At 39.7% G+C, this 24,440-nt stretch overlaps 1 protein-coding gene across 1 annotated transcript in view; it reads left to right on the forward strand.

The window, feature by feature from the left end:
- Positions 1-23,819, forward strand: part of LOC125104385 (translation initiation factor IF-2, mitochondrial-like) — a 33,043-nt gene extending 9,224 nt beyond the window's left edge. The window contains exons 3-7 of the mRNA XM_047737032.1: positions 1,322-1,401; positions 3,305-3,371; positions 3,661-3,748; positions 5,241-5,350; positions 22,853-23,819. Coding sequence (XP_047592988.1) covers positions 1,322-1,401; positions 3,305-3,371; positions 3,661-3,748; positions 5,241-5,350; positions 22,853-23,702 — 1,195 coding nt within the window. The 3' untranslated portion in view covers positions 23,703-23,819. The remainder of the gene's footprint in view (positions 1-1,321; positions 1,402-3,304; positions 3,372-3,660; positions 3,749-5,240; positions 5,351-22,852) is intronic.
- Positions 23,820-24,440: the final 621 nt, after the last annotated feature.

Below are 24,440 nucleotides of genomic sequence, written 5' to 3' on the forward strand. Positions count from 1 at the left end.
CTCCTTCTTCTTCTTCTAATGAAGGCTTCCAGCTTCATCTTGGGATATATACCTGAAGTTTTCTTCTACACGATTGGTACAGTAAGCACTCACTCCTGTCTTCTTGCTGGACTTAGGCAGGGGTACCCGATGAAGGAAATAAACCAAAACCTGAGCCGACTGCTTTCAAAATCTTATTGTTTCACTAGGTATGTTTAGATCTAATAAGATGTGCAATTGTTACATCTTATTACAGCTTTCCTGGACTTTTTAGGTATAACTAAGAACCCATAAAACCTTCAGATTCTTTGTGTGCTATCTACATTTCCTAACAAAGAAAAAGATGTAAACTGCAGACTTTAAGCATCTTGGATATTAAAACATTCTCAGGGTATTTGTGTGAAATTGGTAAAGGATTCTGTGGGGAAAGGAGAAAACTGCCTCACAGATGAAACTGCCCGCCTGGGAGTTCAAGTGCAAATAGCAGTAGGATTCCAGAGTCTTAACTTTTTTTGCTGCAAAAGTCCCAAAAATTATATGCCAGAGTATATCCAGGTCAATACATATGTTTGGCTGAGCTACCCAGGGCCCTGCTAAACTCCCCACTGTTTTTACAGTCAGCATACTTTTCATATCTTGGGTGCTAATTTGTATCATTCGCAAAAACAACTGTGAAAGCTATTTGGTGCTAGCAATGCAATTACCACTAAAGAGGTTTTGGGGTATTCTCATTAAACTGAGTCCCAGATGTTTTTGCCCTCCTGATTTGCGTTGATCTGTTCTTTGTCAGTTCTAATTATCAATCAAGATGAATGAATTAGTCGTTTACTTGGTGAAAAGCCTATTTCTGCATATGATCAGGTCCCAAGCTAACAGAGCCTTCAGAGATATCTAACCTAGGGATGGGCCATTTCCTGTGCTCGCCTGCACAGACTGATGGAACAAACAGCATTGCTCTCTACTGCGTGTGTTTGAGGTATACATGCAATTTATGTTTTTTGTGAGTGTGTGCAAAAACATGCACACACAGATGGATACACACACATTTCTGGACTGACTATAGATCTACATGTAATCCCTGCCTCTTCTAGCACAATATATTTGATGTGAAGACTTTCATATTAATAACCTTTCCAGGGGGAAATCTCTAATTGCTGAGCCAGGAAAAAACTATGCCCTGGGAGCCTGATTACAATATTTTAGTATGTTTGCTTCCCTTGGAGTTTCCAGCAGTCTGCTCTTAACAGAGATACAAACTACCCAGTGGGCACTCAGTACACCTCATGGAAGATTAGGACACCTTGTGCTCGGCGTTAAACCACGGTCTCCTTTACCTCCACAGACCTCCTGTTCACTCTGGCAAGCACTCTCAGAAGCAATGTCTGCGGTCTCAGACTGGCATGACGCCACCACACATGAAGCGTGAGTATCTTTTTATGGCTGTTTCCGATGCTCTTGGGAACAAATTGGCCATCTAACAAAGATTCTTTGAACTGGGAATTCACATGGCTTCGGATAGGAAGAAATGTCTGTCTGGGAGGCAGAAGGGGGGGAATAGCACCAAGCAGCAGGTATAGTCATTTGTTAGCAAATTCCAATGCTTCCATTCATCAGTGCATAACATTACAAAGGGGAGACGAGCCTTTATTTCTCCAGTAACGGCAGGCAACATCACCTGTCCTCTCTAAAGGAAATGCAACTGAAAAGTGTGTGTGTGTGTGTGTGTGTGTGTGTGTGTGTGTGTGTGTTGAAAAGGGAGAAATTAAGTCTGCCTTATCAAAGACATATGATAAGCATTTTCATTCAGTTCATTTGAGTCTGTGTATATATTTATTCCAATATGCATATATTATAAATTATAAACATTATATATAATGACTGTTTATTATATATAAAATATGTTTATTATATATGTTTATTTTATATATATGTTTATTTTATGTATATAAAATAATATATATAATATGAATTATATATATATATAAAATGACTGTTTTTGCAAAAGGCCCATTCTCTAGTTATCTAGGTGAGCTAACAAAAAAAAGTGTCATTAATGTACACTGACATAAATTTTAAAAATCACTGTTTTTAACATTTGGAAGATAGCTCTGGGGAAATCTTGAAATTGTATTAGCCCATCCTTGGTAGATTGGTTAGATGTTAATTTGTCTTTAGGAATGAAGGAAACAGGCTCCATTTCTACATGCGGGTCACTCACTAGTAAACCATTTTTCAGCATGAAAAAACTTTAATTCTCTTTTGTTTTAAATCAGTTAAGGGGCAAATCCTTTCCCTTGAATCAGTAAGAGCTTCTATAACTATCACAAAACATTTTCCTAATATCCCTTTAAAAAGTCCAGGGAACTCTGACAATGAGCATCAAGAAGTCTGAAAAAGGTTTACAACCTTTGACTCAGCTATCCCCCTTTTATTGGAACCTATTACAAAAGAATTAGCCTAAATACCTAAAAAGTGTTTATGTACAATGGTGTTAATTACAGTCTTAATAATAACAGGGAAAATTGGAAATGGAATCCTTCATTTTGACTCATTTAGGTTAAGTAAACTATCAGACAGCCAATGAAATATCATGCATTCATTAAACGTATTTGCAAATACAGTAAGTATATTTACAAACTTATATTTGTTTTTTACAAATGTAAGTCTGTAAATATATTTACAAATATTTATATATTTGTATATAATTATTATATGTAATAGATATATCTGTTAATATACATTAGTTATATTATATAAATATAACATATTTACATTAAATGTTTTACGTATTTATGTAAGCAGGAGGAAATATGTGCATTACAATGCTGAATTTAAATTGCTTAAGTAATACAATCTCTACTATGTTACAGGAAAAAGACTGGAAATCAACGGACCAAAACATTAACAGTATTTATGTCTAGGTATGAAACTATGGGTGAGTTTTCCCACTTCCTTCTACTCTTCTATAGTTTTCACATGGTCTATCCACAATGAGTGGTGATTGCAATATGGAAATAAAGTTTAATTGGAAAATAAATGGGCAAAGACATTTGCCACTACTGCCAGAGGTGGTCAGCAGACAGATGAGAGAAGTTTTAGTTTATCATTTGGGAAATCCACATTAGTCATATCCCTTTCAGGAGTAGGGTCAGATCGTCGTGTGTTGCAGCTCAAGGAAGTCACCCTTCCATTTCTAACTCTGAATGATTTTCTGTATGGGGTGGGGGATAGGGAACATCTAGCGTGAATCAGAATTCTCAGGGAGGAGTCCATGGATAATCATCTGAGCTGGGAACATAAGACGAGTCTTTGCCTGTCATTAAAGAATTCCAGTTGCCTGTGGATGAGAAGAGTTGCTCAGAGGAAGATGTGGGACCAAATGAGCTCATTTGGTGAGGACTTTGGAGCTCATTTGGTCCCACATCTTCCTCTGACTTTGGAGCTCAGCAAAGAAGAGGCCAGGATAGCCAGGAGGTGACTCTGCAGTGGCAGAGCATAAGATGGTGCCCATGAGGAAGAGGTCCTCAGGAAGCCAGGAGGATCCCAGCAGGGTCCCAGTGGGGAGAGCCCGGATGGGGGTGTGGCTAGACCTGAAATCTATCCCTGAGAAGTCTTATGGTTTTATATTTCTTTTATGTTTCTTCTTATGGTTTTATGTTTCTTTTGTCTGTTTCCTTTCAGTTTTCCCTGTGCCTCTGATAACTGTCTTCAAGGCCAGACAGACGTAAGCTGTTGCCTGTGCCCTAACCAGAGGATTAAAGCAGAACAGGTATGTCCTTGCAATGGAGCACACCAGCAGAAACAGCAAACCAAGTGAGCTTAGCCCCAGCCTGTTCTCTTGGGGAAAGCCAACTGGAAGCTTTTTATGTCATCATTGCTTGGTTAAGGCCAAAAGACCTTTTTACAAAGTCTTTTGAGTAAACTTGAAATTTATATTTAAAATCACATGGCCCTATTTTGCCATAAAATAAAAAAGTGTATTCTTAATTTGAAGTCTGAATTTCAGCTCATGCTCAGGTCAAATTTATAGAAGTCACCCTTTCAGTTCCTTGACAGAAGTGTCCTAAAGATAACATCTGTGAGGGGCCCGATCCTTGCTCCACCATTTGGGATGGATGTCTTCTGTCCCTCTTCATTCCACTGTGGCCTCTTTATTACATCCACTGCCTCGTCTCCTCTTGCATACACTACCTTTATATTTCTCCTTTCCCAAGTGCATTTACAATGAGCTGTCCCCAGCTTGCTGCTTGTCACCCGATTGTCAGAATGGCAACGGTTGGATAGAAGCTCAAAGAATAGGAGATCACGCAACCTGCTCCCATCAGTAGTTGAACCTCTCCCTCCCCAACCTGGCCCCCCAAATTAAAAAAGGCATATCGAGAGAGAAAATACATGAAGACAATATTTAAAAATTGTGTGTGTGTGTGTGTGTGTGTGTGTGTGTGTGTGTGTGTGTGTACATGATATAAGTTTTTCAGAAACTCTTTTTCAGGACAAGACTGGAAACAATCAGGAAAAATTTTAATTTCATATGATAAAACGTTTACAGTAAAAGCTAAACATATGCTGTTTCCATTGAGCAGATTTCACTTTGAAATTTTAAAAATAATCCAGAATTTCAATGTAAAGGAAAAGGAATTTTTAAAACAATGTAATTGTGGCTTCACAGTTCACCAGCTGCTGTGTCTCCTACTACGAATCACAGCTCATCTTAAAAGACTTAACTTTGTGTTAAATAAGAGGAGAGAGTTAATTTAGGAAGCGATTACAGTGGAGGCGTCTTAGAGCAACAGTGATTGTGGCACAATTAGTCTTCAATTTGTAATTGAGAGTAACTCCCAGAGGACTAACTCACTGATGAATTTCAAATAAGCAGACTTCAAAACTAAAAAGAAAAATGGCTAATTATAGGCTAAGAGGGAAAGGAAGGTGGGGAAAGAAAAGAAGCTGAATTCGAGCGGTGTTTCCTTCAAACCTGGAATGGCCAAGAGGATGTGCGCTCACATACAGCTGGGAGAGCCACACACAGACAAGGAATGGGGTAAAAAGGCCAGTGTGAGACTGACAGAACAAGTCTGCTGCTCACCAGTCACGGAAGAGGCTGTGGCCTGAAAATGGACAGGCCCAGGTTTTATGGCAGCCACTGACCTAAAAGCACGAAGAGGCTCAGGTTAACTGCGTATGGCAAGGAATGCAGAGAGAGGCTTCACTTTGCCTATCCTGGAGTTGAAGAGGCCCCCGTACTGCTTGCTGTGGGCTAGGTGAAGGGGGAAACCAGTCTCCTACAGCAGCCAATACACCACTCGAAGGCGGAAGCTCTGAAATTTCCCTACCAGCCGCCTCCAGATGAAGATGCACAGGCTATGCAGAGGTAGCCTTAGCCCAAGTTTCTATCAATTAGGTGCCTTTTGGCAGCCAAGGCAGGGGACTTCCGATTCCTCCTTCTGTGTCCCAACATTTGACAGGGTTGGGGAAAGTTACAACTTGCATCTAACTCAGTGGCAGACAAGAGAGGGCAATTCCTTCTCTCAGGAATGTGCCCAAGAATGAAAGTCGTATTGTTCCCTCTTCTTCCTTCCCTGACTGGGGAAAAACTCCTGTAACTCCATACATGGGTGGCCTTATTAGGAAAAATCTGGGCATCACATTCACCCTTGCTATGCCTACCAGTCAGAGAAGGTACAAGACCCAGTTCAATGGGGCATCTATAGAAGCCCCAAAAGTAATACCCAGAGCTCTAGAAACTATGACCTTGAGGCAGTCTCCTTATCCTTGTAAGTCTAAACAACCAAACATCTGCTCTCCATCTAAGAATCTCATTTTGCTCAGGGACATCAACTTTCCTACTGCTGGAAAAAAGAGGAAAATACTTCTTCTTGTTGCCTTGGAATCTATATAGGACTGTGCTTGGTTTTAGTGTCCCAGGTTATTTTGGCTATTTTGCTTCAAGTGACAGTGCACCTGTTTCACTGGGGATGGGGTTTACCCCTCCCAGCCAGTGATGAGTATGTGATTCAGCCCTGTAAAGGTTTCCTATTCCCCTGTCCGCATGACTGTTTCAGGGTTAAGTACACAATCTTAGCAGGCCCTAATTGTCTCCATGAGACTTTTAAATATGAATACTAGGAAAGAGACAGGATCCTCTTTGCTAGGGTCATGAGACAAAAGCACTGGGTAAGCCAAGACCCATTGGGAGCCATTTTTTCCTCTCATATGGAGAGGCCTACTAAGAGTAAAGAAAACCCAAAAGAATTAAGTGGGAAAATGAAGACAGACAAAATCCTGATAATATCATTGAAACTCAAGATATACTTGTGCTGAAGACAGTGTACCTCCTGACTTCTCAGCTGATCCAGCCAATAATCGCCTTTTGGCTCAAGCTAGTTTCAGTTTCTGTCACTTATAATACTGAGAGTCTAGGCTTAAGGCAAAGGGAGAATGGGGTCCACACCAGATTTTGTATTATGCCCCATTTGTATAATTATATACCCCGTTGGGTCATATATTCCTACAGAAGTCACATGTAGCTTGGAGAAGGGGAATAATGGAGGTCCTTAACCAAATTTTCTTGTTCTGTAACCCAGGCTTAGGAAAAATGGTTCTTCTGCTGGACTCTGTGTTCCCTGTGAGCAAGAATCACATTCATTTTGCATTTCTTAGTTCTCTCAAACCTTGTAGATGCTCAGAAATTTGGCTGAGTTGGTTTTCCTTCTAACAGATTAAAAAAAAATGACACAGCAATTAACTACAATAAATTTAGTTACTTTTACTGAGTTCTCTCCATGTGAGGGCAGTCCAGAATTGGGAGTGTATCCTAGATTGGTTTCCTCTGAAAGTAAACCCTGTAAGGACTTGGGTGCAGGTAGTCCGTCTGGGAAGAGAGAGCAGAGAAGAACAATAAAGTTCATATGCTAGTGAATGCTGAGGCAACTGGGCTCAATTCCATTGCAGAGCTCTGAGGAACCATGGAGGGCACACTTCAGAAGGCCACCACCCTGAGAGGGGAGGCTGGAATATTTATCCATCAATGCATGACCCACATTGGTCGAGGGGTACTTTTCAGGGTACTAACCTCCCATTCTTTCAACACACACATGTGCACATACACACATACAAACTGGGTTGCATCTGTGCATGGCTGAGTGGCCTTCTGCATCTTATGGAACAGTCCACCGCAGCTGTGATGAAACCAGATAAGCTGAGGGAAATGGCATGGCGATCAAGAAGCAGCTCCAAGCAGTCAATATTCCTAATAAAATTTGGAGTTGAGATATAGAAAATTAATGGCATTATTTGTGGTATTCTTGGAAAAAACACATTAGGAGATTGAATGGCCTTATAAAGGCCAGGTGTAGTGTCTCCTTGGTCTACTTCAGATTCCACAGTAAATCTTGGGAAGTATCCTCATGAGCGTGTGTGACTGCACACTTTTTCAGTCGTTCAAACAGTACTGGTCCACAAGCTTTGTAAGGGCAGGAGCTGTTGGTTTGGCTTATTGGTATATCCCATTGTAGAACAGTTCCTAGCACACAGCACAAGTTGAATAAATATCTGTTGAGTGGATTAAACAATAATAAGAATTTTAAAAGTATGGTGGGCACTATGTATTATTTCTAAGAGATTTGGGGTTAGCTGGTCCTTTATGCCACATCAGTGTATCAGGTATACATCTTAAGGCCTGAGCTTTATGAACATTGCATACCATTTGAGTCAGACAGATCATAAGCACCAATAAGAGAATACTAAGTTTCTGGGGCGCCTGGGTGGCTCAGTGGGTTAAGCCGCTGCCTTCGGCTCAGGTCATGATCCCAGGTCCTGGGTTCGAGCCCCACATCGGGCTTTCTGCTCAGCAGGGAGCCTGCTTCCTCCTCTCTCTCTGCCTGCCTCTCTGCCTACTTGTGATTTCTCTCTGTCAAATAAATAAATAAAAAATCTAAAAAAAAAAAAAAAAAAAGAGAATACTAAGTTTCTGGGCAGTAGAGAAGTAACATCAGACGTAAGTGACCATGTAGACAGGTGGACAGGAAAGTGGGAGTTTTCAAGGGAAATTTCTCAATCACATATTACATATGGCAGCAACTTACTCTTGAAGACAACTAGAACCCATTAAAATGAAAATGTTGGAAAAAATTGCCAGAAACTTCTTCCCTCTGCTTCATATGTTTGTCCAAATCTTTTTTAATCCCAGAGAGAGGCAGTGACAGAAGAAAATATCCATTCCTTCATTTGTTCATTCACATAATCAATGAACATTTGAGTCCTGCTATGTACCAGGCATTATGCTTATGAGAGTGCAACAGTGAGCAAAACAGACACAATCCCTGTTCTCAGGGAACTTACAGTCTGGAGTGGAGATAAACATTAAATATTCATGTAAATAAGTACATAATAATACATTGTCATGGCGACTGAGGACTTTTTATAAGAAAGGATAAGAAGAGACATTTTTGAATGGGAGTTCAGGGAAGGTCTTGGAGGAAGAGACATTTACAATGAGATCTAAAAACATGAGCAGGAGTGAACTAGGCCACAGGGAAGGGGACCGAGTCTTAAGGAGAACATATGCAGAGATCCTCACGGGGGAAGGACTTGCCAAGCTCAGTGAATTAAAAGAGGGCCAGTGTGACTGGAAAAAAGTAATTGAGAGAGCAAAAGATAAAACCAGGTGCACCTTGGTGGCTTAGTCAGTTAAGCATCTGGTGTCTGCCTTCTGCTCGGGTCATGATTGAGTCCCTCATGGGGAATCCTTGCTCAGCAGGGAGTGTGCCTCTCCCTCTGCCTGCCACTCCCCCTGCTTGTGCTCTCTCTCTCTCTCTGACAAATAAATAAATAAATAATCTTAAAAAAAAAAAAAAGAAAGACAAAACCAGGAAAATAGCGAGTGGCCTTGGAGGCCACACTGAAGACCTTGGATTTTGCCCCAAAAGTAGTGGGAAGCCACTGAAGAAGTGTGAGCAGGGAAGTGCAATGCTCTTGACTGGCTGCTTGACTTGAAGGCTAGCTGGAAAGGAAGCAGGGAGTTCAGTGAGAGAACTATCCCCATGGTTCAAACACAACCATGGCTTGGACTGGAGTTGGGGCCAAGGAGATAGGTGGACGTGTTTGAGATGGGGCTTGGGTACAGAAAGGACAAGACTGAATGGATGTGGAAATGAAGGAGAGGAAGAATGCAAGGATGACTCCTTAGATTTCTGGGTTCAAGTAGGGAGAGGCTTGAGGTATCAGTAACGGCGGGGGGGGGGCACCTGGGTGGCTCAGTCATTAAGTGTCTGCCTTTGGCTCAGGTCATGATCCCAGGGTCCTAGAATCAAGTCCCCCATAGGGCTCCTTGCTCTGCAGGGAGCCTGCTTCTCCCTCCCCCACTCCTCCTGCTTGTGTTCTCTCTCTCTCTCTCTCTCTCTCTCTCTCTTGCTGTGTCTCTGTCAAATAAATTAATAAAATCTTAAAAAAAAAATTAACTGAGATGGGGGAGACCAGGTGACTAGCAGGTTAGAGGTGGGAGAGCCAGGGTTCAGTTTGGACATACTAAGTGTGAGATGAAAAGTTGGGATGTCTCATGAAGATGGGTTGAGACTACAGTTAGAAACCAAGGAAAGTGAAGTGAGCAAATTCACCCACCAGGATACTTCTGGCAGTTTCATGTTTATTATAATTACTTATGAGAATTCTGAAATATACTTGGTTTCTAACAACCAAGAATGGAAATGACTGCATGTAGATTTTCTTTTTTTAAAGATTTTATTTATTTATTTGACAGAGAGATCACAAGCAGGCAGAGAGAGGAGGAAGCAGGCTCCCTGCTGAGCAGAGAGCCCGATGTGGGGCTCGATCCCAGGACCCTGAGATCATGAACCGAGCCGAAGGCAGTGGCTCAACCCACTGAGCCACCCAGGCGCCCCGACTGCATGTAGATTTTACAAATGGTTTGACTTCGTGTCATTTCATGACCACAGCAAGGCTCAGTCAACGATTTCCAGCACTCTCACTTATAATGTGAGTCCTTTAAACATGAATCACAGAACGCCATCACCTTTATTTTCCCTGACATGGCATTTGATACACAATTTATTCTCCTTGGATGGGCACCAAGTTTCTAGAGTTGAGATGTTCACAATACACTGACAGAAAAAAAATTGGAAAAAATGCACCAACATTAATAACAATTATCAGCAGATGGTCAGATAATGAATGACTTTTGGGCCCATTTTTAAAATTTCCATGTGTTTCATTTGAAAAATGTTATTGATATTGTCTTGAGGTGCTATGTATTTATCTAGTTTATGTTGTTATTTGAAAATAAAACAGAATTATTAGAAACACTAACTAGAACTATTATATTTAGCAGCATATTCGTTGAATGGATGGGTTATTTTCTTAAAGAAAAGGCAGCTTGAGATTGATTGATTGATTGATTTAGTAGTGGTAAATTACTGTCTTAATAACTCCCTACTACTTTGTTTTTAAGTACTAGCACACATTCTTATTCTTTCTACCTAAGAAATTATAAGAAGGTTTAAGAAAGAAAACACCATGGAGATTTTGTGTATCTGTGCTTAGACATACATGAATACTGATCTATGTATACAGATACATGTATATGCATCTACACATGTGAATATATATATTAATTTCTGCACAGTCATTTGCAATCTGAAATGCAAAACAGTATTTTACAATGTTTATAGTAATGATTTATGGCTATGTTTACACCATGTCACAAAATCCAGTAAGTTTATATAAAAACACAATAAAAATTATTGCTAGGCATTTTTAAGGAAAGCAAATGACTAGCAATGTCCCTCCTTTTTATCCAATGGATCTCACTTACAGTGTGTGGGTTTCTATCCATCAGCATGACCCATCTCTGCTACAGTCCAATTAATAAGCTTACGTATGTAAAGGGGTCGAGTCTACATAACATTTTCCTAGATGTTCTTTCATTCAACCCTTACCAAAGCTTGTGAGCCAACCTGTCATGCTGACCTACCATCTTGCTGAGCTCAGCTAATTACAAAATGGGAATGATGTTCTATCTACCCCACAAAGTGGCTCCAGAGGCAGGATAGTATAGTTAAGCACACAGTCTTTGAAGTAAAAGAGACCCAGAATCTGAGCCCCAACTCTGCCACTGACTGGCTGTATGAGGACAAACAAAGTATATCACCTCCCACGTTCCCAGTTCTTTATCAATAAAGAAGGGGTAATTTTAGGGATAATGATAATAATATTATCTGCCTCAAAGAGCAGAGATGGCCTATGCCAAAGTTACAGCAGGTGACTGATAAATGATAAGGATCACTATGCTTGGGGCGCCTGGGTGGTTCAGTGGGTTAAAGCCTCTGCTTTCGGCTCAGGTCATGATCCCAGGGTCCTGGGATCGAGCCCCGCATCGGGCTCTCTGCTCAGCAGGGAGCCTGCTTTCCTTCCTCTCTCTCTGCCTGCCTCTTTGCCTACTTGTGATCTCTGTCTGTCAAATAAAGTTAAAAAAAAAATTAAAAAAAAAAGGATCACGGGACGCCTGGGTGGCTCAGTTGGTTGGACGACTGCCTTCGGCTCAGGTCATGATCCCGGAGTCCGGGGATCGAGTCCCGCATCGGGCTCCCAGCTCCATGGGGAGTCTGCTTCTCCCTCTGACCTTCTCCTCGCTCATGCTCTCTCTCACTGCCTCTCTCTCAAATAAATAAATAAAGTCTTTAAAAAAAAAAAAAGGATCACTATGCTTGATATATAGTACCTTGAATATACATAAGTCATTACCACGGTAGCAACTTCTCACTGTTTTATTGATGAAGACACTGAAATGCCAAAAGGTTAAATGAGTCATTCAGTGATCACATGACTAATGAGTGGCAGTCTCACTAGAACCCTCTCTTCTTACACCTGACTTGTCCCTTCCTGTCCCCAGGCCCAGAGCCGTGTAACGTGCCCACATGTGAGTTCTGAATAAACATTTAGTGAGATCGTGGTAACTTTCCAATTGATTCAAGTATCTCCAACCCTACAGTCAAAACCAATACATATGACCTCTAGCTAAGACCACTTTTACTTGACGGAATCATAATCTTAAGAATCAGCAGTAAAAAACAGCAATAACCATCCTATGTTTTAGGTACACCACTTCAATTAATCTACACCTCATCACCACAGAGCAGCATGTTGTTGTCCATAAGCCTACACCTCCCTTACAGATGGCTAAACTGAGGTTCAGAGAGGGGAAGTAACTCACTCAAGGACACCCAGCTTATAACAGACAGCATCAAGTTTTGAATCTAGGCTTGCTGAGTGCAAAATCACTAACTCTATCACTGACCAAAACTGATGATGACATTGCACAAAATCACCACATCACACAAAATGAACTTTGCCTATCGGTAAACTGGGCAAATGTGTCCAACAGCATTCTCTCCAAGTTTTGTTTTTTACCAACTAAAAGTACTTGGTTCATCCCAACTTTATTTGGAAGGCCAGGAACGTTGTGCTTTGTCCTTAAGTGGCTGGATCCACAACACACAGAAGAATTCCTTCAGTAAAGCTCACCCTGTTCCTCATTAATTCCTCTTTGATTTCACCTCATGGGAAAGACTGGGTACTGGCACACTAGTAGGCCGTCTCTGCTGCCGAAGTCCAAGTTTTGCCAAGGACCTGCAGGCTGGAAGCAGTCGCAGCCAGCTGGACAGCGACTCATCATTATTTCCTGGAAAGGCCCCTTGAGACCTTGAACATGAAAGAGCCTGTTTCCAACCAGAGGATCCTCTCTGGTCTGTGCTATGCCCACAGGGACACTGCGGCGGTTGCAATATCAAGAAGCTACTGACCCGGGTCTGAGATGACTTTGATAATAGCAGTCACAAGAAAAAGCCCTCAGTAGGCTCTAGGAATGCAAGCGGCCACCTTGGCTCACTAGCACAATTATGGTGCTCACCTGAGCTCTCCAGGAGCAACCGCGCTGGGGGCTCTGCTCCCGCTTCCCCTGCTTTCTGTGTTTTGGACACCCTAAATTGCTTTGTCTGAGAACTAGTAAGCTGCTCCACATAAACATTGTTCTCCAGGGTTGGTTACTTTGAACAGAAGCCACCAAAAATCTGTCTGAAAGGTCCTCCAGGCAAGTAACTCATAATGTTTAAAACAAAAAACAAAAAAAAAATTTTTTTTGGCTTAGTAACAGTACATGTACTTGTGAAGCAACTGTGAATATTCAAATACTGTAATTGGAGATGATTTACATTGTTTTGAATTAACTAAAATTCCATTGTTAAGCACAAATACTGCTCCACTAAATCATCATGCTTTTAATAGGTCCACGTGAGCAGGTTACCGAGCACATTAGGATTTATAACGCTCCTGGGGAGCTGACCACTGTATTATGCTTCCTGCTGCTAGGTAATATGCATGACACATTTCTGGACACTAATTCATTTATTTAATAGTAACAGTATGCAAAAACAGAGTTCAAAATGAGGCTGACAAAGGAGTTATAAAAGTTTTATTAATCCATAGCTAATCAAAGGCCAGTGGAAGGCATATAATGGTGGCATTTACAGACCATATCGAATGTGAATAAATTAACTTTTTGTTTCCTAAAATCTTACTAATACGATGTATTCGACTTGAAACATTTATACTTTTAATTACAAAGGAAGGCAATTTGGAGCAGGTTTCCAGCTGTACTTTCCTTAAAAGCTACAACTTAGCATCAAGGATCAACACAAATCCTGTCATCAGCTGTTGTGTCAAATATGATCAATTACAACACAAGCTGCTTCATACTAAAAACTGCAATGTTGTTTATTTTAGTGCTGCTTTAATTGCATGCTGTCAATCATTAGAAAATTATTTTCTCTGAAAAATAGAGAGTATCTGCTTTTCTCCCATCGCTCTGATCACTACACAAAGCATATAAGCAGGTAGCATAATGCCTCTTGTAGAAAACCTTTTTTACAGTTTGATGGCTCAGTTTTGCAACAAATCAGAGCAAAGCAAGAAAGAATTTGAAGTATAAGCAAAGGAGAACATCAGGGAAGACCAAGAAACACTGAAGTGTGTGGCAGAATCATTCCCTTGATGTAATTCAGCAGCATATGTTGGGAGAATATTTACTCATCTTTTGTAAATAGAAACAAAAAAAGACATCTAAAACATAATCCTCTCAACATTCTAGAATTCTACCCACATTCTATTGCTGGGAGCATTTTGTAGAAACCAACTAGTTCTTACATAATAACCTGACTGTTGTTCTTATATTGAAGGTAAGAAAGAGATCCTAGAACTATCCATGGCAGTCATTTCTTGATTTCGTGGAGCTTAAGCTGAAGAGTTTCTGGATATTAGGAGAGTTTATATTAAAGAAGGGTTCCATAGTCAAATGAGTGTGGGGAATTCTGGATTAAACAAAGCTGTATAAACATGTATCTTTACTTTAGGTTTTTTCACAGCCTTTAATACACTAAGGAACCCTGTAAAACTCCAAGAGAAGGATATGGTATGAAGTGTTTCCCAAATTTATTCGATTGTGGAATTTTTACTGAGAAGGAAAAAGGCAACACCAATCTAAAATCCAAGGCCTAAGGTTCACACTGACAGTTAGGATATATACCAATGGATCTTAAATCTTTCCTGGAGGGTCTCCAAATTCTGCCCTTGTCACCCCTCTCTGCTACCTATTGAGAGAACCCCACTCCCATCTTCACCTCAGGAACTTTACGGTGAGTGCCAAAATCCATACTCATACACCTTAACACACACACATACAATCTTCTATCACCAGTATCTTAACCTCTAACCCAGAAGTTCCTGGAAATACCTGTTAGTCAACTTGGGAGAAGTAACAAGTTTTAATATAATACAGAAGATGTACATTATGCTTTATTTTATATACAGGGGATGCACTAAGAGCAACAGGCCTGAAAGGGTGGTAAATATTTCATGTTCATTGTAAAGCTCACAACAATATCTACTGCTCTTTAATCAGGCACCCATGGGTATCAGGTGAAAAATAAATAGTCCCCACCCACAGGATCACTATTGTATTTTGGCAGGATATGACTTATTCAAAAAGCATTGGGATGCTACTAAAACACTACCAGAGTTTGTAAGGAAGCTTAATAAAGTCACAGGAGATGAGACAATATTAAGACATCAATTGTATTTCTATATACTAATAACGAACAACTAGAAAGAAAATTTAAAACAGTACTAGGTCCAGTAGCATTACAACGTGGGGATAAATCTAACAAAATAAGTGCAAGGGTTGCAAGCCAGGAACTATCAAATATCAATGGGAGAGATGACAAAAGACCAAAATAAATAGCTGTATTGTGCTCATAACATGCAAGACTCCAGATTAAGATCTTAATTCTTTCCAAATTGATCCTTATGATTATCAAAATCCCAGTCAGAACATCAACAAGTATTTTGGTAGAAACTAAGAAGCTAATTCTAAAATTTATATGGAAAAGCAGAGGATCTAGAAAGGCCAAAACAATTTTGAAAAGAATAATAAAATTGGAAGATAATCACTAATTGACCTCAAGACTTACTACTCTAAAGCTACAAGAATCAAGATAGTGTGGTATTGACATAAGGATGGACATGCAGATGAATGGAAAGTCCAGAAACAGACCCACAGAAATATGGTCAATTGATAATCAACAAAAGCGTTAAGGTAATTCAATGGAGAAAGTCTCCAACAATGGTACTGGAATGATTACACGTAATTGAATGTCAAAAAATGAATATTGATCTTTCTTCACAGTACATATAAAAATTAACTTGAGATGGGGTGAATGGGTGGCTCAGTCAATTAAAGCATCTGCCTCTGGCTCAGGTCATGATCCCAGGGTCCTGGGATCAAGCCCCATATCTGGCTCCCTGCTCAGCAGGAGCCTGCTTTTCCCTCTCCCTCTGCTGCTCCCACTGCTTGTGTGCAATCTCTCTCTCTGGCACTCTCTGTCTCTCAAATAAAAAAATAAAGTCTTCTTAAAAAATTATCTTGAGGGGCACCTGGATGGCTCAGTGGGTTAAAGCCTCTGCCTTCAGCTCAGGTCATGATCCCAGGGTCCTGGGATCTAGCCCCACCCACATCAGGATCTCTGCTCGGCAGGGAGCCTGCTTCCTCCTTTCCCCACCCCTGCCCCGCCTGCCTCTCTGCCTACTTGTGATCTCCCCCTGTCAAATAAACAAAATAAAATCTTAAAAAAAAAAAGATTAAAAAAAATTAACTTGAGGTGAATCATAGACATATAACTGAAACCTAAAACTACAAGACTTCTAGAAGAAATATAGGACCTTAGGTTAGGTAAAGATTTCTTAGAACACAAAGAGCAAAAACCATAAAAGAAAAAAAATCAGCAAATTAGATTATCAATATTAAAAATGTTTGTTCTTCTAAACACTCAGTTATGAAAATAAAATGGCAAGCTACAAGTCTAGCAAAAATATTTGCACAATAAATATCTGATAAAGGATTTGTATCCAGAATATAAAAAACTCTTAAATCAATAATAATAAAACAAATAAATAAATTTCTTTGTTTTTTTTTTTAAATATTATATTTATTTATTAGAGAGAGAGATCACAAGTAGGCAGAGAGTCAGGCAGAGAGAGAGGGGAAGCAGGTTCTCTACTCAGCAGGGATGCTGAGGCAGATGTGGAGCTCGATCCCAGGACCCTGAGATCATGACCTGAGCCGAAGGCAGCAGCTTAATCCACTGAGCCACCCAGGTGCCCCAATAAATCAATTGCTTAAGTGGGCAAAAATGTGAACGGATACCTCATCAAAGAAGAGATACCATGACAAATAAACACATATGTCATTAGAAGATACAAATTAAAAACACAACGAGCTGCCACTACATGCATATGAGAATGGCTGAGCACTAACTAGAAGTCTGAAAACATGAGGGGGTGCTGAGAAGATGCAGCAACTCTAACTCTGTTACATTAGTGTTTGGAATGCAAAATGGTATAGTCAGTTTGGAAATCTTTTGGAAGTTTCTTATAAAGTGAAACACATACAACCATACAATTTAGCAATCCCATTCCCAGGTATTCACCCGAGAGAAATGCAAACATAGGTCCACCAAAAAAAATACCCTGTATGTTAATATTTACAGTAGTTTTAAACATAATTTCCATAAACTGAAATATCTCAAATATCTTTTTAAAAGGTCAATGGAGAAGTAAATTATTGTACATCAGCACAATAGAATAGTATTCAGCAGCGAAGAGAAACTGATGCATGCAACGACATGAACAAATCTCAGAAACCCTCTCACTGAAAGGTGCCAGACACAAAGTAATTCATACTGTATGATTCCATTTATATAATAATCTTGAAAAGGCCAAACTATAGATACAGAAAACAGATCAGTGATTTCCAGAGACTGTGAGTTATAAGAGAGATTGACCAGAAAGGGCTACAAGGGAAAATTTAGAGATGAAGGAAATACTCTGTTGCTTGATTTTGATGGTAACAGGACTAATACATTCACTGAACTCAAAAGAAAGAATTCTACTATATGTAAGTTATACCTCTATAAAACTGATTTCTAAAGTAGGGCATAAATTCATACTTGCTTTGGTTCATCTTATATTCTATCTAACATAACCAAATAAACTATGATTCTACAATTTAGTGGTTTATATACATCTTTAATTTTAATGTGGAGGATTTAGGTTAGTGGATTCTTGATATTGAAAACTGTTTGACATATGTCACAACCACAGTGAAATTTCCCACACAAGTGGTAAAATACACTGATGTTATGGGAATTCTTAATTGAAGGAAGTGGCCAGCTAAAAACTACAAAGAAACAGAAAGTGCCAACCGGGTCTGAAACTTCTCAGTCCTGGCTCTGATCTGAGGAACTCTGAGCATCTAAGCTAGATAAGCAGCTAGAAAGCCTTTCCAATCAGGGACATAAAAGATGGCACTTTGTAGCTCCTGACTTACACACTGCTCAGCTGTCTAAATAAATGTGCTTCCACCAGTTTATTTACTGCCTCTGGCATTATCTCCATGTCCTTCGCTTTTTTCTCACACTGGCATGTTCATTTGAAAAGCCAACATGTCCATAAGTATATAATTATAAAAAAATATTATGAGCGATTTGATGGAAGTAGTTAAAAACCTGGAGGAAATGGATATTTTCCAGAAAAATACGAGTGAATTAAATTGATCTATATTACTAAATGTCATAGAATTGTACACTTAAAAAATGACACATTACTAAAAGTAATTGAATTTTGTGACATGTAAATTATACCTCAATAAAGCTGTTTTTAAAAAGTTTGTAAAAGAAATTGGTCTACAAAAAAAGGACAAAACTTGAACAGACTAGTTATCACAGAAGACATTGTAAAAATGATTGAAGATCTATCATTTTTTAAGAACCAGAACTAAAGAGTTTCACAGCTGAGTTCTGTCTCACCTTTAAGAAATAGATAATTCCTTTATAATTCAAAATATTACAGACTCTAATAAAAAAGTTGGAAAGTGCCCCAATTCATTTTATGATTCTAACAAAACCTTAATACCAAGACCTGATAAAAATGGTATAAAAATAGAAAACTATAGCCTGGTCTCATTTAGAAATTTAAATGCAAAATTTTAAATCGAGTATTAGCAAAGAGAATCAACCAGTGTATCAAAATAACTCTGGTGTATGACAGAGTAAAGTTTACTTCAGAAATGAAAAGATAATTCAGAATCAAGAAGTCTTTCAACATAATTCATTATATCACCTAACTAAAGGAAAAAAATTACATGATCATATCATTAGATGCTGAAAAGTGTTTTTTGTTTTGTTTTGTTTTTCTGAAATAGTTGCATTCATTAGATGTGGTCCTTTTGGGCTCAGGAAGTCATCACCCCCTGGGAATGAGCCACTCCGCCTGTCAGGTAATGTTACTATGGGGAGGTTGGAAGGTTTCATCTCAGTCTGTCAGATCTTAAGGCTTCAGGAGGTGGGGCATTTGTTTTTCCTCATTTTCCAGGGAAAGCCTCTCAAAGTGACACTTCCAGTAAAAATGGTTGTGAGTGCTGTGGCCCATACCTGTGAAGTCTCCAGTTTAAGAATTATATTATTACAAAGAGAAGGACAAAACCGGAGAGAAATGCAGGAAAACTGGGTCCAGACACCAATACAAATCCATTTGTGTTTTTTTTGCCTAGCTCCTCAGCCTTTCTAAGCCTCAGTATGGTCATCTGAGGACGGAAGAACTATTGTATACCTTAGTTAGGTTCCGGTCCACTCCATAGTTCGATGCTCCTTCTGCTTGACCAACTTCTTTTAAAGATACACAAGACCTGGGGCACCTGAGTGGCTCAGTTGGTTAAAGCCTCTGCCTTAGGCTCAGGTCATGATCCCAGGGTCCTGGGATGGAGGCCCAGATCAAGCCCCAGATGGAGCCCTGCATAGGGCCCCCCCCTCTCTGCTCAGCAGGGAGTCTGCTTCCCTTTCTCTCTCTCTACCTGCCTCTCTGCCTACTTGTGATCTCTCTCTGTCAAATAAATAAATAAAATCTTAAAAAAAAAAAAGATACACAAGACAGCATTAACTGCACGTTGACACATGTGGAATGTCAAGCTTTAATATGAAGATTGGAATTCCTCCCTGATATTTCAATTATGTCTTATGTTCAATTTTTTCCCTTCCTTAAGAAGTCATTGCTGACTTTTAGAAATTAATGGTAGAGACACCTGGCTTGTTCAGTCGGTAAAGCTTGCAACCCTTGATCTCAGGGTTGTGAGTTTGAGCCCCACATTAAGTATAGAGATTACTTAAAAATAAAATCTTAAAAAAATTTAATGGTAAAGAGCATTCAGCAGGCAGTTTTGTTTTATACACAATTTTAAGGTAGCATTTACCAAATAGGAGAACAGGTATTACATGTTTTTTTTTAAAGATTTTATTTATTTATTTGACAGAGAGAGAGCACAAGCAGGTAGACAGGCAGGCAGAGAGAGAGAGGAGAAAGCAGGCTCCCTGCCAAGCAGAGAGGCTGATGCGGGACTCGATCCCAGGACTCTGAGATCATGACCTGAGCCGAAGGCAGAGGCTTAACCCACTTAGCCACCCAGGCGCCCCAGGTATTACATGTTTTTAAAAAATGGGTTGTAGGGTCAATTAGAAATTTCTGGGTTTTAAAGAAAACACATTTCTCAACTGACAGAGCAAAACTTTAATTGCTAATGTGCACGGTGAGCTCCAAAAAGGGGTATCCTATGTCCCAAACATGATTAACCTCAGCTAGCTTCACTTCCTTCCCTCTTTCCCTTCTCTTCTCCCTCCCTTCCCTTCCCTTCCCTACCCTTCCCTTCCCCTCCCTTCCCCATCTCCCTCCTGCCCTTCCTTCCTTCCTTCCTTCTTCCTTCCTAACAGAGTCTCAAAGGACTAGCATTTTTTATATTGCCTTTGGAAAACACTAAACGCACAAGGTGGAAACTTAGGCAGAATGAGAAATAAAACCAAAAGCAGTCCTGATCTAGAGTCATCTAGACTTTGTGTTTGCCTTTTGGAGGCTGATTAAGACATTAAAAGCTAAATTAAAAACTAACGATTTTTTTCTCATGGTGAAGTGAGAAGTCCTGGTTTCTAAAGCCAGGTTCTCCTTCTACCTCAAGAGATTAAGTCTGAAATGAGAGACTGGAGTGGACAGCTCAGAAAAGCATAGAGGGCAGCCACAGTCTCTTGGATTTGCTCACTATTTCTGGGTGAGAGCAGCAAGCTGGAGAGACAAAGTCATCAATGCCCTAAATCCCCAGTCCTGTCGGGCCTCCACTCCAAAAACCACTGGGGCAGCTGGCCATACGAGAGCCTAAAGGTTAAGCACATACCACTGACCTAGGAGAAGTGAGTTCTCACATCATTAAATATGGCATGTTCTCCTGCTTTGCCTGATTACACCAAAAAGTGTACTGGGAGCATTATTTAAGCCTTCGATGTTCCACCTACATTCCTACGACACAAAATCAATATCTTGACACTGCCTTTGTTTGCCTGGATTATGTTTAACTACTGAGTGGCTTTTAAGACACCAGTCAGGTTTAACATCTTGTGTGTTACATAAACAAGTGTGTGAACAAGAAAAATACTAATGCCTCTTTGTTTTTTTTCCCTCTAGGTTGTCAGGACAAGAAATATGAAACAGCTTATTTGGAGTATACTTCTATCTGGGTATACAGATACACAATTTATAATCTTGGTAACAGAAATGTTTTCCCCTTGATCTAAAAGACTCTTGACAATGGTACTTTTAGACAACACTGAAAGAATAATTTATTCAGTAAATAGCATGGACTGGCTTTCCATTTGGTGGAAAATATTAGACCCCAAGATAAACACATATAAATTTCCAGATGGATTAACTTTTTAAACACAAAAACTACAGGCATTTGACAAATATCAGAAAAATTTTGGAAAATTTTTAATCAAGTCATAAAGGAAAGGATTAATATATTTGACTATGTAAAATCTATAAATAGCAAAAAATAACTCAAATAAAGTTAACTTTACCTAACCTTTATTTAATACTTACTATGTGATAAAAACTAAGCCAAGTCTTCACATATATTGACTCCTTTCTTCCCAAAAGAAAGATAATTGTAAGATAACTATAAGATAGCTGACTATATTAGAGTTCTCCAAAAAGACAAAACCAATACAGTCCACATGCACAGTCTATTGTATATAACATATACAATATATTGTATATAATATATATACATGTATATAATAAAAGGATTTGTTATTAGCAATTGGCTCAAGTGATTATGCAAGCTGACAACCCAGGAGAGCCGATATACAGTTCCAGTCCTAGTCTGAAGGCCTGAGAACCAGTAGAGTCAAGGATGGAAATTGCCATCCATAGACCAGTGGGCTTGAGATGCGAGAAGAGCTGCTGTCTCAGCCCAGGTCTAAGGACGAGTAAAGACCAACAACCCAGTTCAGCAGTAAGGCAGGGAGGTCCTCTCTTACTCAACTTTTTTTTCTAGTTAAGTTTTCAATGAATTGGATGGACCCATCCACGGTAGGAAGGGCATTCAACTTCACTCAGTCTATCCATTCAAATGTTAATTTCACCCAGAAATACTCTCACAAATACTCCCATAATATCTGGCCAAATGTCTGGGCCCTCTGCGGCCCAGTCAAGTTGACACACAAAACTAACCATCATGCAGATACTGTCCCCTTATAGCATGTGAGGAAACTAAAACTTAAATTGTCTCACCAGAATCCCACAGCTAAGATGTTGCTGTTGCCAGCTCTATCTGAAATCAAAAGGGAATCAACAAACTGGGGGAAATGTTTGCAAAACACAAGACAAAATGAAAGTTTTAATAGCAAGAGCAATAACAAAGTCTTTTATAAATCACTAAAAATAATAAGTACCTCTCTGAGAGCCTATTTAGCCAGAGTGGCTCCATCACAGTTGAACAGCCATTTTGTTGTTTATGCAGTAAAACTTAAACTGACCCTGCCCTCCCCTCCACCCCCCCACCCCCCACCCTCCAGGGGACTTAGTTAAAAGCAAGTCCGGGAAACTCGTAAAATATGGTCAACCAGTCCCAGGTAACAGAGCCCAAATACAAGGGCAGGTCAGGCTAGGTGGAGACATCCAATCAGTGGAGCGAGCATACGGTCTCCCTAGCTACCAAGGAGTGTGGGCCCCGCCTTTTGGGTGGCTTTTGGGCGCTAATTCTGACCAAGGTGATAGGCTAGTTCAACTATCTACTATAGGGTAAATTGTAATTCAGTTGGCCACTGGTGTGTGACCTAGCCTGACTGTGCAGCTTTCTCTGTGTATTACAATCTCATTGGCCACCTGTGTGTGGCCAGGCTCAACTACATGGCCTTTGCCCTTTAAAAGTTAGTCTGGAACTAACTGAGCTGGAACAGGAGAAAAATAAAGAGGATCTGAAAATAATAGAAGAAAAGCGAAAGGAGCACCAAGAAGCACATCAGAAAGCCCGTGAGAAGTATGGCAATGTACACTGGAAGGAGAGATCCTTTCTAAAGTACCAAGAAAGAAAAGAACAAAAACCCTTGAAGGCAAAAGAGAAAGAAGAAAGGGATTCACACGTTCTTCCTATAATTATTAAAGGTGATGTTGATGGTTCCGTTGAGGCCATTGTGAACATCATGGATACCTATGATGCTTCACATGAGTGTGAACTTGAATTAGTACATTTTGGTGTGGGTGATGTCAGTGAAAATGATGTTAACCTTGCTGAAACATTTCGTGGTGTTATATATGGCTTCAATGTGAATGTAGGCAATGTTATCCAAAAGTCTGCTGCAAAAAAAGGAGTAAAAATTAAACTTCACAAAATCATTTACCACCTGATTGAAGATTTGCAGGAGGAATTGAGCAGCAGATTGCCGTGCACTGTGGAAGAGCATCCAATAGGTGAAGCTTCTATATTAGCTACCTTTTCTGTAACAGAAGGGAAGAAAAAAGTTCCTGTGGCTGGCTGCAGAGTCCAAAAGGGACAGTTAGAAAAACAAAAAAAATTTAAATTAATCCGTAATGGAGATGTTATTTGGAAGGGTTCATTAAGCTCACTGAAACACCATAAAGATGACGTTTCAGTCATCAAAACTGGAATGGATTGTGGTCTCAGTTTGAGTGAAGAAAAGATAGAATTTAAAGTGGGAGATGAAATTATTTGTTATGAAGAAAAACAAGTTCCAGCCAAGACTTCCTGGGATCCAGGATTTTAAAACTTTATTAAAAGTGTAAACAATGGGGTGCCTGGTAGAGCATGTAACTCTTAATCCCAGGGTTCAAACCGTATGCTGGGCGATTATTACTTAAAAAAATAAATTAAAAACTATAAACAAAAAAAAAAAAAAAAAAAAAAGGTAAGGTTGGGGGAGGGGGGGTCACCCTCTCTGTAAGAGTTGGCCCCGACCTGCGATTCGATTCTCCATGTTTGGTGTGAAATAAAGCTTTGCTCAACCTTCACTTTGTATCAGTCTCGCGCCTTTGATCACGGACCTATCGCCTCTATATTAGAACTGGCAAACAAAGCAAAACATATAGACAAAAACAGATGGCAGAGGAAACGACTACTAAAAATAAATATGCTCAATCTCATTAATGATAAAAGAAATGCAAATTAAAACAACGAGGCATCGTTACAGTTACCATGTCAGTATCTGATGCTACATCAGATTTGAAGATTATATAGAAATCATACCAAGCGTGAACTCTTCCTCTCATGTCAGGTGCTTTAGAATTATTTTTTACCAAAGTATGCCCCTCAGGCAAAGCTTTAGAATGCTATGACTTCTATTCAAACGTCCCCCTCTCCCTGTATCTCTTTATTATTGCCTATTACAGGTCCTCAATCTCTTATTTACAATTCTAAAATAAATTTTAAAAAACTATAAACAGTTTTATCAGTAATCCTTTAGTAGCAAAACTTTAACTGATTGGAGCTCAGTTAATGGGAAAAA

The sequence above is a fragment of the Lutra lutra genome, chromosome 7, assembly GCF_902655055.1.
Source record: "Lutra lutra chromosome 7, mLutLut1.2, whole genome shotgun sequence".
Taxonomy (NCBI): domain Eukaryota; kingdom Metazoa; phylum Chordata; class Mammalia; order Carnivora; family Mustelidae; genus Lutra; species Lutra lutra.